This window comes from Caenorhabditis elegans, chromosome III, assembly GCF_000002985.6.
Source record: "Caenorhabditis elegans chromosome III".
Taxonomy (NCBI): Eukaryota; Metazoa; Nematoda; class Chromadorea; order Rhabditida; family Rhabditidae; genus Caenorhabditis; species Caenorhabditis elegans.
In genome coordinates this window covers 235,724-254,388 of record NC_003281.10, presented here as the reverse complement: position 1 = coordinate 254,388, position 18,665 = coordinate 235,724, and the positions used below count along the sequence as shown (strand labels likewise).

Here is an 18,665-nt window from a genome sequence, read left to right as displayed (position 1 = left end):
TCATCTCAATTCAAAAAAAAACTGGATATTTTAATAATCATTATCAAATCAAACGGGGGGCATTGTAGAAGAATTTAAATATTAAAATTATAGAGGGGAATATTTTTTTAAAAAATGGGAGAAAAAAGATCGATAAATGGTAACAGCAAAAATGTCATAGAGACTTTCAGACTCAGGAGGGAAATATAACGATTTTTAGATTTTTTTTTAAGGCGGAAATTTGTAAATTTCGGTAAATTTAGATTTTTTGGGAATAATTTTTTTGGGGGAAAAAAAAAGATTTTTGTTTAAAATTGTTCCTAATTTCAGAAAAATTGTAATTTTTCGCGAAACATTGTGTTTTTAGGGAAAAATAATTTTTTTCAGCCAAATTTGGCAAATTTTCCCGGAAAAATCGAAAATTAAAGCAAAATTTTGAAAATTTCCGAAACAAAGCCCAATTTTTCTATAAAAATCGCCATTTTTCGCCAAAAAATTGTGTTTTTCCGGAAAAAGCACAATTATTAGCTAATTTTCGTCAATTTTTCCGGTAAAAATCACAATTTTCAGCAAATTTTTCCATACATTTTTCAAAAAAAAAAATCTCAATTTTTCCGGTAAAAAATCCAAATTTTCAGCTGAATTTTGCCTTATTTTTGGGAAAAAAACACAAATTTTAAGCTAAATTTTGTAACTTTTCCACAAAAATTAGAATTTGAAGCTAATTTTTCTGGAAAAATCACGATTTTCAGCCAAATTTTGCCTATTTTTTCCCGGAAAAATCCAAAATTTCCGCCGAAAAAATCTCTTAAAATCGTTGAATAAAACTCAAAAAAAAAAGTGATTACTAATCCTAAAATTGATATTTTTTGGGGGAAAAAAGGGGTGCAATTTAGGATATAAAAAAACCCTAAAAAATGAATGAAAAACATGAAAGAACGGGTGAAAACAGGGGGAAAAAAGACAAAAAAGTCCAATAAAAAAACAGAAAAAAACACGAGTTGAAAGGTGGGTGTGGGCAATAATTCCATATTTAATTAGTTTCAGCTGAAGTTGGAGCAGCAGAAGCCGATTTATGTTGAACACCTCCACCAAAATCCAGTGACAATGGGAACAGGCTATGCACTTGTTTACGGAGCTTTTCCATCTGAAAATTCGAGAAAGTTAGGTGAAAAATAAAGAAAATTTTTCTTGAAAATTTGGGTTTTTCCTGAAAAATGGGGGTTTTTTCGTCTGGAAATTACGATTTTTAGACAAAATTTGGCAAATTTCGATGAAAATTCACTGAAAATTAGATTTTTTTAAATTTTTGTCCAAAAATTAAATTTTCAGTGAAAATTTAAATTTATTCGAGTTTTACAGCAATTTTGTCCGTCTGAAATTTCAGTTTGAGGACACATTTTAACTCTGAAAATTCCAATTTTTCGGGGGGAAAATGATTATTTCAACTGAAATCATCATTTTCCAGCATTTTCAGAACCAACAAAACGACATTTTAAGCCAATTTTCAACGAGTTTCAGTCAAATTTGGGGCCTAAAAGTGGATTTTTAGTCCAAAAATGCAAAATTTTCAGCAAAATTGGCGGGGTTTTTCGACTGGAAATTCCCAGAATTTTAAGCGAAATTGGGCAAATTCGCTGAAAATTAGATTTTTTCCGCGTTTTTTTTTTTCAAATTTTTGTCTAAAATTCAAATTTTCAGTAAAAATTTGATTTTTTTTTGGTTTTTACAGAAATTTTCCGTCCATCTGTTATCTGAAAATTGGAGAAAATTAAGTGAAAAATGATGGTTTTATGATGAAAAACCAGTTTTTGCCCAAAAATTCGGGTTTTTTCGACTGGAAATCACGATTTTTTGGAGAAATTGGTCCAAAACTGTCCGAAATTCATTGAAAATTTGTGGGTTTTCAGCTGCAAAATTGGGCAAAAATCGATGAAAAAATGAGATTTTTTCCGCGTTTTTTTTAAATTTTGTCTATTTTTATTTTGCTTTATTTTGCTAATTTTGCGGGAAAAAAATACCAAAAATTCGAGAATTTCTGCCATTTTTCGGCGAATTTCTCTCAAAAATTATGAATTTTTATTCATTTTTTCTGGAAAACTGACCTGGAAAATCACGTTTTTCACAGAGTTTTTTGAATTCTAGCCAATTTTTCATACAAAAAGTGCAAAATTCCGATTTTTCCGAGGAAATTCTAGGAAAATCGATAACATATCGATTTTCAGCCTTAGAAGCTCAAAAATTCAAAAAATCCGAATTTTTCCATAATTTTCAATCAAATTCGGACTAAAATCGGCCCAAAATTTACAATTTTCAAGCTAAAATCCAATTTTTCAGCCGTTTAAGTCAATTTTAGCTCAAAAATATCAATTTTTCATCGATTTTTGGACGAAAATCTCTTTTTTTGGGCCAAAAATTAACATTTTTCAAGCTAAAAATCCAATTTTAGCTCAAAATTTTTATTTTTTCAGTCATTTTCCCCCGGCAACTTACATCATCTTTTGACCATTTTCCATATTTTCCATATTCAATACCATCTTTAAGCTTAATCATCATTTTTAGACTTCTTCCATTCACTTTTGAATCTTCAATTGATTTCAAAATCCAACTAATCAAATTTGTCGAAGAATCGATTGAATATTGAGCTTCAGCGTCTGAAATTACCAGAAATTATTGATTTTTTTCGCATTTTTTGGAGAAAAATCGGTGAAAAAAGTTGGAAAACCTAGTTTTTGGGCAGTTTTCCAGCAAAATTTGCAGAAATTCGAGAACTTTTGCGTTTCTAAAGCTGAAAATCGATATATTATCGATTTTTTCGCATTTTTTTCAACGAAAAAATTGTATTTTGCCCGTTTTTCAGCAAAATTTGCAGAAATTCGAGAATTTTTGAGCTTATGAGTCTGAAAATCGAAGAATTATCGATTTTTGTCATTTTTTCAGAGGAAAATCGGCGAAAAAGGTTGGAAAACGCTGTGAAAACCTAGTTTTTTGGTAGTTTTTCAGCGAAATTGAATGAAAATTCAAAAATTTTGAGCTTTTAAGGCTGAAAATCGATAAATTATCGATTTTTTCGCATTTTTTAAGCTCAAAAAATGCAAAAACTGTGTAAAAAATGGATTTTGATAATTTTTTATGCAAAAAAAAAATAAAATAAAAAATCTATAATTTTTGAGCTTCTGCGGCTGAAATTTTCGATTTTTGGCGTTTTTCGAGTAAAACCATGCGATTTTTGAGAAATTTTTATCCAAAAAATCGTAAAAATGTCAAAATTTCGGTGAAAAACTATGGTTTTCGATGGAATTTACTCAGGTTCTACTTATTTTTAATATAAAAATGGCGGAAAAATTCCAAAAATCCGTGAAAAACCTGATTTTTTGCCATTTTTTCAGCAAAAATGGCTGAAAATTCACAATTTTTCAGCTTTTGAGGCTGGAAATCGATAAGTTTTCGATTTTTTAATATTTTTTCGAGGAATTTTTTTATTTTTCTCGATTTTCTGGCAAAAAATCGCAAAATAATCCATTTTTGGGTAGAATTTTGCGCTTTTTCCACTTTTTGCACAACTTACAAGCCAAACGGTGAGCAAAATCGTGTTGATGCTCAATTTTGAACTTTTCGTTGAGCTCAGCGGCATCTCTTTCGGCTCCATACACACATTTCATCAGTTCGTCGGCTGTTTCCTTCACCAAACCGCTCAGCTCGCATTTTGGCCCTGAAAAATCAAAAATTTAAGCGATTTTAACACGAAAATCCGTATTTTTCAGCCAAAATTGATATAAAAATTCGATTTTTTGCCAATTTTTAGCTCGATTTTGGAGAAATTTTTTAAAGCATTTTTAACGGGAAAAACTCAAATTTTCAGCCAAAATTGCAAATTTGGGCCTGAAAAATCGAAAAATCGAGCTTTTTTTAAAATTATTTTAGTGTGATTTGAGCCGGGAAAACTGGAAAATTAAATTATTTTTGACAGAAAAATATGAATTTTCAGTCAAAATTGCAATTTTGCGCTGAAAAACTCAAAAATTCTGCGATTTTTTATTAAAATTTATGTTCAAAACTACAATTTTTCAAAGGTTTTTTGGCTCAAAAATTTCAGAATTTTGCAAAAATCGATAAATTTTCGATGGAAAATCGCATTTTTCGGTTTTTTTTTTCAAATTAAACGTGAAAATTGACGGGAAAATGAGCAAAAATCACAACTTTTAGGCTCGTTTTCGGCCAATTTTATGGGAAATCGTGTGAAATTTGTATTTTTGAGCGTTTTGAGCTGTTTTTAGTGAATTTTTGAACCAAAAAATCAGTTTTTCGACATTTTTCCGCGGAAATGGGGGTTTTCAGCGCATTTTTCTGCAAAAAATCCAGAAATTTGCAAAATTTATCAATTTTTGACCAAATTTCACAGATTTTCCGAGAATTTAAGTTCAAAATGATTGTTTTTTGCCTAAAATTGTGAAAATTAGGCAATTTTCTCCAACTTTTTCAAATTTTTCGACGAAAAGCACAGTTTTTCCAAAGTTTTTAGTTTTTTCAAGCTTGAAATTCAACTTTTTCAGCTTTTTCAGTCAATTTTCGAGCAAAAAATTAGTTTTTTGGCGACTTATAGCTATTTTTTGCAAAATTTCGCATTTTTCTAGCGGTTTTAGGGTCAAATTTGGCCGATTTTTATCAATTTTTCGCCTGAAAAAACGTACAATAAGTCAGAAATTTGACTTTTTGAACATAAAAAAGTGGAAATCACAGTTTTTCAGATTTTTTTTTCTAATTTTTCACACAGTTGTATGAAATTCGTTGTCGTTTTTTTTTAAAAGTTTTAATCGATTTTAATGAGCAAAATTTACAACTTTTAGGCAATTTTCCGACTATTTTGCGAAAAATCGTGTCTACCGAAACTACCGAAAAACTGGAATTTTGGTGAAAAAATTTTCAAAAAACAGCTCTTTTTGCTCAAAAATACGAATTTCCACACGATTTTTCGCAAAAAGTAGTCCGAAAATTGTCTGAAAGTTGTAAATTTTGCTCAAATTCGTATTTTTGGGCAAAAATTCGGATATTTTTGGCCATTTGAGCTGTTTTTAAGGAATTTAAGGAATTTTCGCACCAAAAAAACCAGTTTTTCTGCGTAAATAGATCAATTTCAGCCGATTTCCACTCAATTTTCGGAAAAATATCCATTTTTCGGCGATTTATCCTTCAAATTTGCAATTTTCTGCCAAATTTAGCATTTTTAGCGGTTTTAGGGTCAATTTCAGCCGTTTTTCATCAATTTCCAGCCTGAAAAAAACGTACAATAAGCCAGAAATTTGACTTTTTGAACATGAAGTAGTGGATGAGTTGGTTCACGATCTTCTCCTTCATTCAAACATTTCAATGCGAGAAGAACTTTTCCTTTTCGACGATAAACTTCTGCACAAAGAGCATATCCAGTTACTTTTTGTGTTCCAAATGTATGAATATTATGACAGAATTTCGCTGCCTCGCCAAGTGGATCTTCGGTTTTTAGAAGAGCCTGAAAATTGCAATTTTTATGAGAAATCGGGGGATTTTTTACTGTAAAATTGAATAAAAAGTTCAAAAAACATTAATTTTTACTCATAACTAGAATTTTTCAGACAGAAAAATGAAAATTTGGGCAGAGGTTCCCCGGGAAAGTGGTCAAATGTGCTCTCTGTGAGCAATTTCGGGTGAAAATTCCAAATTTTTGCATATTTTAATGCTAAAATTTGATATTTTCACACAAAAATCGCCGACATAGCACATTTGCCACGTGGAAAAATGACAAAATCAAAATTTCAGCGATTTTTAAGCTAAAAATCACAAAAAAATTCAGTTTCAACATTTTTTTAACATTTTTTGCAGATAAAATGGAAAAAATTGCTCTTCAGGTTTTGATTGAATTTTGTGCAAATTATTACAAATTTTTCTGATTTGTCAGTGCAAAAAAATCATTTTTTCTAAAATTCTCTGGGAAATCCCAAATTTTATCGATTTTTTTGGGGAAAATTCTAATTTTACTGAATTTAGCGAAATTCTATAAAAAATTCAAAATTTTCGCATTCCGCCAATTTTAGCTTTAAAAATCCGTAATTTCTCAATTTCATGCCAAAAAAACCAAATTTTTGGCAATTTTTCACAGAAACATTTGGCTATAAAAATCCGTAATTTCTCATTTTCCAGTCGAAAAATCCGCATTTCAGCCAATTTTTCACAGAAACTGGTAGTTTTTTGTAATTTGGGGGTCGAAAATCGCATTTTTGGCGCTTTCTTCTCAAAAAATCCGTAATTTCGGTTATTTCTCAATAATTTGTCAAAAAGTGCGCATTGCATAGCAATTTTTTGCTCGAAACTCCAATTTTAGCCTAAAAAATCCAAAATTTTCGCATTTCCGCCAATTTCAGCTTTAAAAATCCGTAATTTTTAATTTTACAGTCGAAAAATCCGCATTTTAGCCAATTTTTCACAGAAACTTCCAGTTTTTTACAATTTTGTCTTCCAAAATCCGCATTTTCGAAAATTTTTCAATATTTTGTCAAAAAGTGCGCATTTTATAGCAATTTTGATCTCGAAACTGCAAAAAAAACATTTTCACATTTCCGCCAATTTAAACCTAAAAAATCCGTAATTTTTCATATTCCAGTCTAAAAATTCCAATTTGTAGCTATTTTCTTAATATTTTCTCAAAAAATGCACATTTTATAGCATTTTTTTTACTCGAAACTCCAATTTTCGCATGAAAAATCCAAAATTTTTGCGTTTCCATCGATTTTAGCCTAAAAAATCCGTAATTTCTCATTTTCTAGTCAAAAACTCAGAATTTTTGGTGAATTCTCAATAATTTGTCAAAAAGTGCGCATTTTATAGCACTTTTTGCTCGAAACTCCAATTTTTGTGTATATTTGCCAATTATTAACTGGAAAATCCACAATGTTCGCATTTCCGCCAAATTTGGCACTAAAAATTCGTAATTTCTCATTTTCCAGTCAAAAAAAAATCCGCCTTTAGCCAATTTTTCACAGAAACTTCCAGTTTTTTGTCTTTTGCATCTGGAAAATCGCATTTTTGGTGAATTCTCAATACTTTGCTAAAAATTGCGCATTTTATAGCAATTTTTGCGTTTACTTGGCAATTATTTACTGGAAAATCGAACATTTTTGCATTTCCAGCAATTTTAGCTGAAAAATTCAGAATTTCTTTTTTCCATGCCAAAAAATGCGTAATTGCGGTTAATAATTTGTCGAAAAAATGCGCATTTTATAGCAATTTTTGCCTATATTTGCCAACTATTAACTGAAAAAACCAAAATTCTTCGCATTTCTGGCAATTTTGGCTCTAAAAATGCGCATTTTTCGAGCGATTCGTACCTCCGCATCAATCTGTGGTCCCCTCTGAAGACCCTCTTCCTTTTGTTCTTTATCCTTCTTCTTTTTCTCCTCTTCCTCTTGCAATTCCTTCTGTTTCTTCAGTTTTTTCTTCATTTTCTTAATTTCTTGATCAGTCATTCCTTCTTTAATCAATGCTGAATGCTCATTCATATCATCTGGTCGATCAATCATTCTTAAATAGATTTTAATGGCCAATTTGGCTCCCTGATAGTAATAATCTGCATCTCTAAGCTTATCACACATCCGGAGAAGTCGAATATACGAACAAAGTGTCATTTTACGAAGGCAATACGTATGGAAATCATATTGATCCTCGATCCATGTGTTGAAGTGCTGAAAAATTAGATTTTATTGGAATTTTTCATTTTTTCCATGCAAAAATTCGATTTTCTACCTGAAAAACAGGTAAAAAATGTCATTTTTACCATAAAACCCACGGAAAATTCAAATTTTTCAGTAAAAATCCACAAAATTCAATCAGTTAGAGCTAAAAACTAGCTCTGAAAATGATTTTCGTGAATTTTCACTGAAATTTTGGAAATTTCTGTGGGTTTGGGTAAAAATGGCATTTTTACGTGGTTCTTTAGATTTTTCGGCCCAAAAATTGGAAAATTTGGGCATAGGTTCCCCGGGAAAGTGGTCAAATGTGCTCTCTGTGAGCCATTTCCGGAGAAAATTCCAAATTTTTGCATATTTTAATGCTAAAATTTGATATTTCCGCACAAAAATCGCCGACATAACACATTTGCCACGTGGAAAAATGACAAAATCAAAATTTCAGCGATTTTCTAGCTGAAAACCACAAAAAAAATCAGTTTAAAACTTAAATTTTTGAATTTTTAAACAAAAATCGTGGAATTTTTCTAACAAGTTTAAAGCTGAAATTAAAGTGAGCTTTTGGTATTTTCCAACAATAAAATCTCATTTTTCAATTTTTGAACAAAAAACAGAAAAAATATAGATTTTATTGAATTGTTCGTAAATTTTTACAGGTTCTCTGATTTTTTCAAAATTCTTTGGGAAATCCCAAGTATTATAGATTTTTTTTGGCAAAAACCTAGTTTTAAAGCGATGTTTTCCCAATTTTTCGGGGGAAAATCCCGATTTTGGTGAAATTTAGCCTAAACTTTTCATCTTATACAGCGAAAAATCGATTTTTCAAGATTTTCACAATTTTTCTACTCAAAAAGCCTTAAAACGCCGCTTTTACAGATTTTCGACCCGAAAATGGAAATTTGAAAAATTTGGGCAGAGGTTCGCCGGGAAAGTGGTCAAATGTGCTCTTTGTGAGCAATTTCGGGTGAAAATTCCAAATTTTTGCATATTTTAATGCTAAAATTTGAGATTTCCGCACAAAAATCGCCAACATAACACATTTGCCACGTGGAAAAATGACAAAATCAAAATTTCAGCGATTTTTTAACTGGAAACCACAAAAAAATCAGTTTAGAACTGAAATTTAGATATTTTTAACACAAAAATTCGAATTTTTCTACCAAAATCCAATTTTTGCACCAAAATATGGAAAAAAATTCAGATTTTATTGAAATTTTGCAAATTATTACAACGTTTTCTGAATCTTGTCAGTGCAAAAAAAGCAATTTTACCAAAATTCTCTAGGAAATTCCAAATTTCGTCGATTTTTCTTGGCAAAAACCAATTTCAAATGTGCTTTTTCTCAATTTTTGTGAATTTTAGAGATCGGATCTCAGCAAATACAGTGTTTAAAAAACATTTTTCAGTGATTTTTCGCAGGGAAAAAACGTCTTCCCAGATTTTCAACAGATTTTTTCCAGCTCAAACAGCTCAAAAATCCGATTTTCTCAGTTTCCGAGCCAATTTTTCCAGATTTTTATCATTTTTCCCACTAAAAAAGCTCCAAAACTCAATTTTCTCAGTTTTCGGGCCAATTTTTTCAGATTTTCATTGATTTTTCTGCTCAAAGCTTTGAAAACTTCTCAAATTTCGCTCAGAAAAGGTCTAAAAAATGAATTTTTGTCAGTTTTCAACATTTCCGGGCCAATTTTCCCAGTTTTTCATCAATTTTTCCGCTTCAAAAACTTACAAAATCGATATGATGTGCTTTTCGAAGTGCTTCACCATATTTATTAACAGATCTGAATGCTCGTCCACTTTCCAGCTCATACCACATACATTGCATATCAGTCAAATGACTTGCAGCATTTTCACCTTCTCTCGTGAATTTTGCGAGCATTTTGTTGGCTTCATCACTTCGTTTGGCTCTCAACAGATATTTTCCGCATTTTCCATTGATATAACGATCGGCTGTATCAAGTGATTGAGCTTCTTCCATCCAACGAGCTGCTTCATCATAGTCTCCGGCGTGCTGCAAAATATTTTATGAGAAAAATGGAATTTTCAGCTCAAAAATGGGTAATTTCGTGGATTTTGAGCTTAAAAATGAGCATTTTTGTGAATTTTGATCTCAAAAATGGGCATTTTTACAGATTTTGAGCTCAATAAGGAACAGTTTTGTAGATCTTAAGCTCAAAAATAAGTAATTTTGTGGATTTTGAGCTCGAAAATGAGCATTTTGCAGAATTTTGAGCTTAAAAATGAGGATTTTCGTATTTTTTAGCTCCAAAATTATCATTTTGCAGAATTTCAGCACCAAAAACTCAAATTTTGAGGTTCGGAGCACGAAAATAAGCATTTTTCCGATAATTTCCAACATTTTCACTGATTTTAAGTAAATTTTAACCGAATTTTCTAAATTTTAAGTCATTTTTCACATTTTCACAGCCAATTTTACAACTTTCCACTGTATTTTTATTGGATTTTCAACGGAATTTGATGAACTTTGGGGCAATTTTTCATGATTTGAATGAATTTCCACTAAAATTTACGAATTTCGGGTCAATTTCCAGACTTTCAACAAAAATTGAGGAATTTTGGGTCACTTTTTCATGACTGTCGCGGAATTGGCGCAAAATCCATCTATTTTGGGTCAATTTTAACGATTTTTGATGATTTTTAACAAAAATTCATGTTAATTTTATGAATTTTGGCTCATTTTTTAATGGTTTTTCATAATTTTTCACTAAATTTGAACAATTTGGGGTAGTTTTTACGAGTTTTAACAGAATGCCACCTATTTAAAGTCATTTTTTTAAATTATTTTCAACAGAATTCGACATTTTTAAGGGAATTTTCACGAAAATTTACGAGTTTTGGTAATTTTCCGGGCTTTCAACGAAAATTGATGAATTTTGGGTCAATTTCCATGATTTGGAGTGAATTTTCATGAGTTTTGGCTCATTTTTCATGATTTTTCATAATTTTTCACTAAATTTGAACAATTTGGGGTAATTTTCACGATTTTTGATGAGTTTTGAGTCAATTTTTATCATTTTCAACGGAATTCGACGAGTTTTGAGTCATTTTCATCCAATTTTCTTCCAATTTACCTTATAAATACGCGCTTTCAACATATAATTCTCAACAACAGTCGGTGTATGTTGAATAGCTCTCTCAATATAATTCAATGCCATTTTTCATGATTTTATCCAAAATTGACGTGGTTTTGGGTCGTTTTCATCTATTTTCAACGGAATTTGTCAATTTTGAGGTTTTTTTTTCAACTCTCCGCGATTTTTATAGCATTTTCACAGAATTTGACGAATTTTGGCTCATTTATCAGTATTTTTTTTTTTAACTAAATCGGCCAATTTTGGGTAATTTCCATGATTTTTCATAATTTTTAATTAAATTTGAACAATTTGGGGTAATTTTCACGATTTTTATGAGTTTTGAGTCAAATTTTCATAATTTTCAACAGAATTCGACGAGTTTTGGGTCATTTTCATCCAATTTTCTTCAAATTTACCTTATAAATACGCGCTTTCAACATATAATTCTCGACAACAGTCGGCGTATGTTGAATAGCTCTCTCAATATAATTCAATGCGAGCTGAGTCATTCCACATCGATCAAAATGATGTGAAGCAAGAACATAAAGCCATAGTGCAGTTGTTGGTGGTTCACATTCCTGATCTTTTCCATCTAAACTGACATTTCCATACCCTTCATCATCCATTTTCTTCACATATTCAGTAATTAGTGATTCAATTACAGCCTGTTTTTGTGGATATTTGTATAATGGAACAAGTGATGCGAACAGCGATGGAGCACCTTTTCTCAACATTGGAATCATCCATTCGTGAAGGCGACGGCGAAGTTCTTCACCTTCAACCAGGTACAAGGCGAGGCGGCGAGGTGCGGCGGCTCTTTTGAATTTTTCAGCGAGTCCGTCGAGCATTGCGAGTTGGGCTTTTGGAGAATCTGCAAAATTGTGGGATTTGAGGCTTGACAAAAATTGGTAAAAAACCGGGAAAAATCGTAATTTTAAGCTTAAAAATGCAAGTTTTTGGGGGTTTTTCAGACAAAATCCGGAAATTGTGGGATTTTTGGGGCTTTTTTCAGTTAAAAATGGAATTTTGAGCTTAAAAAGTAAAGTTTTTTGATGGTTTTAGAAAAAAAAATATGGAAATTGTGTGATTTTAGCCTTGAAAATGCAAAATTTTCCGACAAAATCGGTTAAATTTGTGGAAAAAAATCGTAGTTTTGACCTTAAAACATAAAGTTTTTTGATATTTTAGAAAAAAAATCTGGAAATTTTGTGGTTTTAGGCTTGAAAAAATTGGTAAAAAAGCGGAAAAAAAAATCGTATTTTAAGCTAAAACAGTAAAGTTTTCAATGTTTTTCAGGAGAAAAATCTGGAAGTATTGACTTTTACTTATAAAAAATCAGTCATTTTTGTCTGAAAATCCGATTTTCTAGCTTAAAGTCAATACTTCCAGATTTTTTTCCTGAAAAACATCGAAAACTTTACTGTTTTACCTTAAAATTACGATTTTTTCCGCTTTTTTACCAATTTTTTCAAGTCTAAAACCACAAAATTTCCAGATTTTTTTTTCTAAAATATCAAAAAACTTTATGTTTTAAGCTCAAAACTACGATTTTTTTCACAAATTTAACCGATTTTGTCGGAAAATTTTGCATTTTCAAGGCTAAAATCACACAATTTCCATATTTTTTTTCTATATAGTTTGGGTCTGCTAAATATTTAGTATTGGTCTGTTTTCCTCATTTTCCGGCAAAATTGCCGGATTTTTGACGCTTTTTTGGACTAAATCGGGTAAAAATATGGAAATATAGCAATTTTAAGCTCCATTATCAGAATTTTTTACACAGATTTTGGAGACATTTTTCAGATTTCCAGTGTCGAAATTGTGGGGTTTTCAGATAAAATTGACACATTTTTTACATTTTCCGCAGAAAATTCGGATAAAACTTGGGATTATATGAAAATCAAATGATTTTCTGCAATTTTCAGACAAATTCCACTAAAATTTCGGCAATTTTTCAGAATTTTCAGCCGTTTCAGCGAAATTTTCAAAGTTTTAGGTGAAAAAACACAGAAAAAAGCCGCTTCTATCGAATTTCCGTATTTTTTTTCGAATTTTTGAGGAGTTTTGATCGAAATTTCAAGATTTTCATGTCAAAAAACATAAAATTCTTTGATTATTCAGCGATTTTCATAATTTCCCTGAAATTCACCGAGTTTTGGCTGATTTTCCTCAATTTCGACCCCATTTTTCACTTGAAATATGGTCAAAATCGATGATTTTTCAGAATTTTAGGTCGTTTTTCATCAATTTTAGGTGGTTTTCAGGGACGATTTTCACCATTTTTTCCGGCGAATTCCGCGCATTTTCCTTATCAAGAGATTTTCAGCAATTTTTCAAAGTTTTTAGGTGAAAAACTCGAATGTTTGAGATTTTAAAGCCTAAATTAGTCAATTTTCTATCGAATTATCGAAACTTTCCAGTCAAAATCCGCATTTTTGAAGAGTTTTAATCGAAATTTTAAAGTTTTAATGTCAAAAAACACGAATTTCATAGATTTTTGTCAGAATCGAACTATTTTCCAATTTTTCCATCGATTTTCCTCAATTTTTAGGTCAAAATCCTGCGATTTTCACCATTTTTTCATCGCTTTTTCAAAATTTTTGCGAAATTCTCCGAGTTTCCGCAAATTTTTCTCAATTTTGATCATTTTTCACTTGAAATATGGTCAAAATCGAGGGATTTAGTCGATTTTCATCAATTTTAGGTCGTTTTTCATCAATTTTCACCATTTTTTCGGGGCGAATTCCGCGCATTTTCCTTACCCTTAATGCCCATACACTTCTCCAACATATCGTAATACTCCAAACTATCAGGATTCCGTTCAATAAGTGCTCTCCACACATTTTCCGCTTGTTTCGGTTGTTCTAAATCCATTAAAAGATTGGCACGAGTCTCCATATAGGCGACTTTATCAACGATATGTGTGGAATTTTCTTCCAATTTCTGAAGAGCAACGTCTGGTAGACCGGCTTCACGCATTATCAGATTTTGGTAGAGAATCAGCTCGGAGAACTCGAAATCGTATCCGGATGGCTGAAAAATGGCGATTTTTAGAGATTTTTAGGTGGCAAAACACGTTTTTTAAGGAAAAATTGGTCGAAAATTGGCATTTTCAGGTGGAAAAACGCGTTTTTCAGTGTGAAAAATTGGTCTAAAATTGGCATTTTTGGCCGAAAAATCCTGAAATTGTACATTTTCTGAGGGAAACTCATCTTTTTTTAGTGAAAAGTCTGGGAAAAATGGTAATTTCAGGTGGAAAATCATGTTTTATCTAAGAAAAATGGAATTTTCCGGTGGAATAACACGTTTTTCAGGGAAAAATTCACATTTTCGACTGAAAAATCCTGAAATTGTACATTTTCTGAGGGAAACTCATCTTTTTTAGTGGAAAACCTGAGAAAAATTACATTTTTAATGTCAAATATCACGTTTTTTAAGGAAAAATTAATCGAAAATTGATATTTTCAAGTGGAAAACATGAAAAATTGGTCCAAAAACGGCATTTTTTGCTGAAAAATCATCCAATATTCAAATTTCGAGGGAAATCCGAATTTTTCGATGGAAAAAATCGATTTTTTATGATTAAACACGGGGAAAATCTGTGAAATTTCCCGAAAATCATCAATTTTCGGGGGGAAAAAGCTCGAAAATTGCTGAAAATTTCATATTTTTTTCCTATTTTGAACGAAAAAAAAAAACCGGGTTTTCGGCATTTTTTCACCGGGAAATTCAAATTTTTAACGAGAAAATTTCAAATTTTCTCGATTTTTAGCCAAATTTCTCGATTTTTAGCCAAATTTCTTCAATTTTCAGCTAAATTTAATCATTTTTCAGCCAAATTTCTCGATTTTTAGCTGAATTTCGTCAATTTTCAGCCAAAATTTATCAATTTTCAGCCAAATTTCTTCAATTTCCAGCTAAATTTAATCATTTTTCAGCCGAATTTCTTTAATTTTCAGCCAAAATTTATCAATTTTCAGTCAAATTCCTCAATTTTCAGCCAAATTTCTTCAATTTCCAGCTAAATTTAATCATTTTTCAGCCAAATTTCTCGATTTTCAGCCAAATTTCTCGATTTTCAGCTAAAATTCTCGATTTTCAGCCAAATTTCTCGATTTTCAGCTGAAATTCTCGATTTTCAGCCACATTTCTCGATTTTTAGCTGAATTAAGTCAATTTTAAGCCGAATTTCGTCAATTTTCAGCCAAAATTTATCAATTTTCAGTCAAATTCCTCAATTTTGAGCCAAATTTCCTTGATTTTTAGCCAAAATTCTCGATTTTCAGCCAAATTTCTTCAATTTTCAGCTAAAATTCTCGATTTTCAGCCAAATTTCCTTGATTTTCAGCTAAATTTCCAAATTTACCGTATTATTCTTGATATATTCAGCCATAATTCCAAGCGCCAAATTGTGCTCTTTGAGCAAATGATGAGCAACAATATAACCCAACCATGATACACGTTGAGTTTGACGCAATTGTAGAAGTTCGTATTTTGATGACTGAAAAAAAATGCGAATTTTTAGATGAAAAATCCCGTTTTTCGGGTAAAAATGCAATTTTTATCGAAAAAACTGTGAAAAAAACCGAAATTCTGAGCTTTTTAGGCTTCCCAGGCCCGATTTTTGGCTTAAATTCCAGTTTTTAAGAGAAAAATTGGCAAAAAATCACCGAAATTGGGCAGATTTAAACAATTTTTGGCGATTTTGAAGAAAATTCACATAGTTTGGGTTAAATTTTCCATTTTTTGGCCAAAAATCGTATTTCCAATGGAATTTTCACAGAAAAAGCCCCGAAATCATTTAAATTCCCAAAGTTTTGGCCAAAATTCATAAATTTTCACCAAAAAAAAAGCCCAAAACTCGAATTTTGGGTCAAATTTAGCCGTTTTCAATGGAATTTTCCCACAAAAAACCGCAAAATTAGTAAATTTGTCAGCTTTTCAGTCAAAATTCGACATTTTTCAAGGCATTTTCTCTAACACCGAAATCGGTCAATTTTCCTGTTTTTGGCTCAAAATTCGTCGATTTTCACTCAAAATGTGCCAAAACCTTTAATTTGTCAGCTTTTCAGTCAAAATTCGACTATTTCCAAGGCATTTTCTCCAAAAGTGTTCAAAATTGGGTTTTGGATGAAATTTTCACTCAACAGCACCAAAATTAGGTAAATTTAACAGTTTTTGTAGACAAAAATCATCAATTTTTGAAATTTCCGGTTAAAACTGTCCAAAACTTGAGTTTTGTGTGAAATTTCCCAATTTTTCAGTCAAAATTCGGCAAAATATGCCGATTTCCTGATTTTTGGGTCAAAATTCGTCAATTTTGACTACAAAAACGCCCAAAACACGGGTTTTGTGTGGAATTTACAGAGACAAGTGCAATCAATCTGTCAATTTTCTCGTTTTTCAGCCGAAATTGATCAATTCGAATGGAATTTTCACGGAAAACGTGCTAACATCCTGGTTTTTGGCCAAAATTCCACAATTTTTATGGAATTTTCACTTAAAAAAAAGCAAAAATCAGCGAATTTTCCAGATTTTAGCTCAAAATCAACCGTTTTTCGTCATTTTTTCGATCAAAAAAACCTACCAAATATCCGTCATAATCACGAATATGAATCTGCAAAAGACTCAAATCTCTCAAAATCTGCAAATTGTCCTTTTCCAGCATCAAGGCCCGTTTGTAGGCCTTAATTGCCTCATCGTACTTCTTTTCAGTCTTTTGAATTAGTCCAAATACGTGCCAGCAGACATATGAACGGAGATCCGATACAAGTCCACGACGAACACAATCTTGAGCTTCTTGAAGTTTTCCCATACAATTTAGGATTAAACCCTTCATTGCGAGCGTTTCTGCAAGAAAAATGAGTGAAATTGGAGTAAAAATTGACGAAAATCGGTGAAAATCCAATTTTTTGGATAAAAAATGAAGAAAAATCGGTCCAAAATTGGCAAAAAACGGTTAAAATCGATTTTGTAAGTAAATTTTGGGCAAAAAAACAATTTCCTGAGACTTTTTGTGAAAAATCTGGAAAAATGGTCTAAATTTGGCGAAAATCGATTTAAATTCATTTTTTACGGGAATTTTGTGCCAAAAGCCAATTTTTTGGGGCCAAAAAGAAGAAAAACCGATCCAAAATTGGCAAAAACCGGTTTAAAATTCATTTTTTTCGAATGTTTTCCACTGAAATCCGGTCATTTTCGCTGAGAAATTCGATTTTCCCACAGTATATTTTGATATTTTTAACAGAAAAATCGAATTTCCCATGCAATTTAGGATTAAACCCTTCATTGCGAGCGTTTCTGCAAGAAAAATGGGCGAAATTGGGGGGTAAAAATCACGAAAATTGGTCAAAATTTGGCGAAAATCGGTTAAAAATCAATTTTTATAGTGAATTTTGTGCCAAAAACCAATTTTTAAGTCAAAAAATGAGGAAAAATGGGCAAAAAATCATTTTTTGAATTAATTTTGTGCCGAAAAAATCCAATTTTTCGAGATTTTTTTTTCGAAAAATCTGGAAAAATGGTCCAAATTTGGCGAAAATCGATTTAAATTCATTTTTTTAGGTGAATTTTATGACAAAAACCGATTTTTCGGGTCTAAAATGAAGAAAAATGGGTCAAAACCCGGCGAAAATCGATTAAAACCCAATTTTTAAAGTTAATTTCGTGCGAAAAACCAATTTTTTGAGTCAAAAATGAGGAAAAATGGGCCAAAATTCATTTTTTAATTAATTTTGTGCGGAAAAATCCAATTTTTTTGAGATTTTTTTGTGAAAAATCTGGGGAAAATGGTCCGAATTCCGCGAAAATCGGTTAAAATCGATTTTGTAAGTACATTTTGGGCCAAAAATAGCTCAAAATTAGGAAAAAACGGTCCAAAATCGGCCAAAATAGGCTCAAAATTCATTTTTTTAAGTACATTTCGGGCCAAAAATCCAATTTTTGAGTCAAAAATGTAGAAAAATCGGTTCAAAATTCATTTTTCAAGTAAATTTTGTGCCGAAATCACCATTTTTCGAATGTTTTCCACCGAAATTCAGCCGTTTTCGCTAAGAAATTCGATTTTTAACAGAAACATCGAATTTCCCATGCAATTTAGAATTAATCCCTTCATTGCCAGCGTTTCTTTGAGAAAATTGAGATTTTTATGGGAAAAATGGTCCAAATTCGGCGAAAATCGGTTAAAAACCAGGTTTTTGGACAAATTTCGCGTCAAAATTCGTTATTTTTGCGAAAAATCTGGAAAAACGGTCCAAAATTCATAGAAATTCAAATTTTGAGTCAAAATTATTGAAAAATCGGCTCAAAATCAAATTTTTGGGATATTTTGCACCCGATTTCACAAAAATCTGGCGAAATTCTTAATTTTCGGGGGTTTCTCCTGTAATTTGGCTGGAAAATGAGTTTTTCCGGATAAAATTTGCATAAAATGGCGATTTTACTCGAATTTTTAGCTGAAAAACCGAATTTCCACTCAAAAACCCGTGAAAATCCAGTTTTTCGCATCATTTTTTCAGATTTTCCGGTCCAGCAGTACCTCCATGCTCGGCAAAGCCGGGACTCGTCAAAATCTTCTGCGCAAACTTCAAACCCGCTTTGTACTGCTTCTGCTCGTAGCTTTTCTGCAAAAATTGAGTGATTTTTCGGTTTTTTCAGCAAAATTCGAGTTAAATACCACGATTTTCTTGAAATAACCGAGCTCTTTGGCTGGCAACGGCTGGCTGCTCGATTGTCCTGGTGGTGTCGGCATTTTTACCTGAAAATTTGGATTTTTGAGGTGAAAGTCGGTGAGGAAACGTGAAAAGAGCACGAAAACGAGAAGAAAATCGATTTTTTGAGCCTAAAAACGATTAAATTCCGCGAAAAAATGAATTTT

General features: G+C 31.4%; 1 protein-coding gene and 2 non-coding genes across 3 annotated transcripts; all 3 read right to left on the bottom strand.

The window, feature by feature from the left end:
* Positions 1 to 17: 17 nt before the first annotated feature.
* hpo-29 (N-alpha-acetyltransferase 16, NatA auxiliary subunit) lies at positions 18 to 18,545 on the bottom strand. Its single transcript, NM_064779.6, has 12 exons — positions 18,465 to 18,545; positions 18,327 to 18,411; positions 16,377 to 16,639; positions 15,156 to 15,290; positions 13,552 to 13,822; positions 11,206 to 11,660; positions 9,424 to 9,705; positions 7,338 to 7,691; positions 5,266 to 5,485; positions 3,548 to 3,691; positions 2,473 to 2,633; positions 18 to 1,126 (listed from the first exon to the last, which is right to left on the bottom strand). The coding sequence occupies exons 1-12, from the start codon at positions 18,537 to 18,539 to the stop codon at positions 1,013 to 1,015; spliced, it is 2,559 nt and encodes an 852-aa protein (NP_497180.3). The 5' UTR covers positions 18,540 to 18,545; the 3' UTR covers positions 18 to 1,012.
* On the bottom strand, positions 7,166 to 7,315 carry Y50D7A.17. Its single transcript, NR_052038.1, has one exon. It is a non-coding gene; the product is annotated as an Unclassified non-coding RNA Y50D7A.17 (non-coding RNA).
* On the bottom strand, positions 14,885 to 14,951 carry Y50D7A.16. Its single transcript, NR_052037.1, has one exon. It is a non-coding gene; the product is annotated as an Unclassified non-coding RNA Y50D7A.16 (non-coding RNA).
* Positions 18,546 to 18,665: the final 120 nt, after the last annotated feature.

What these genes read in the sequence shown, in the direction of transcription:
- hpo-29 (NM_064779.6), bottom strand. Translation starts at nt 18,539, where the DNA reads ATGCCGACACCACCAGGACAATCGAGCAGCCAGCCGTTGCCAGCCAAA. An exon ending in CGGCTTTGCCGAGCATGGAG is followed by an intron (nt 16,640 to 18,326) that starts GTACTGCTGGAC and finishes TTTTTCTTGCAG; the next exon opens with AAACGCTCGCAATGAAGGGT. An exon ending in GTGATTATGACGGATATTTG is followed by an intron (nt 15,291 to 16,376) that starts GTAGGTTTTTTT and finishes ATTTTTTTTCAG; the next exon opens with TCATCAAAATACGAACTTCT.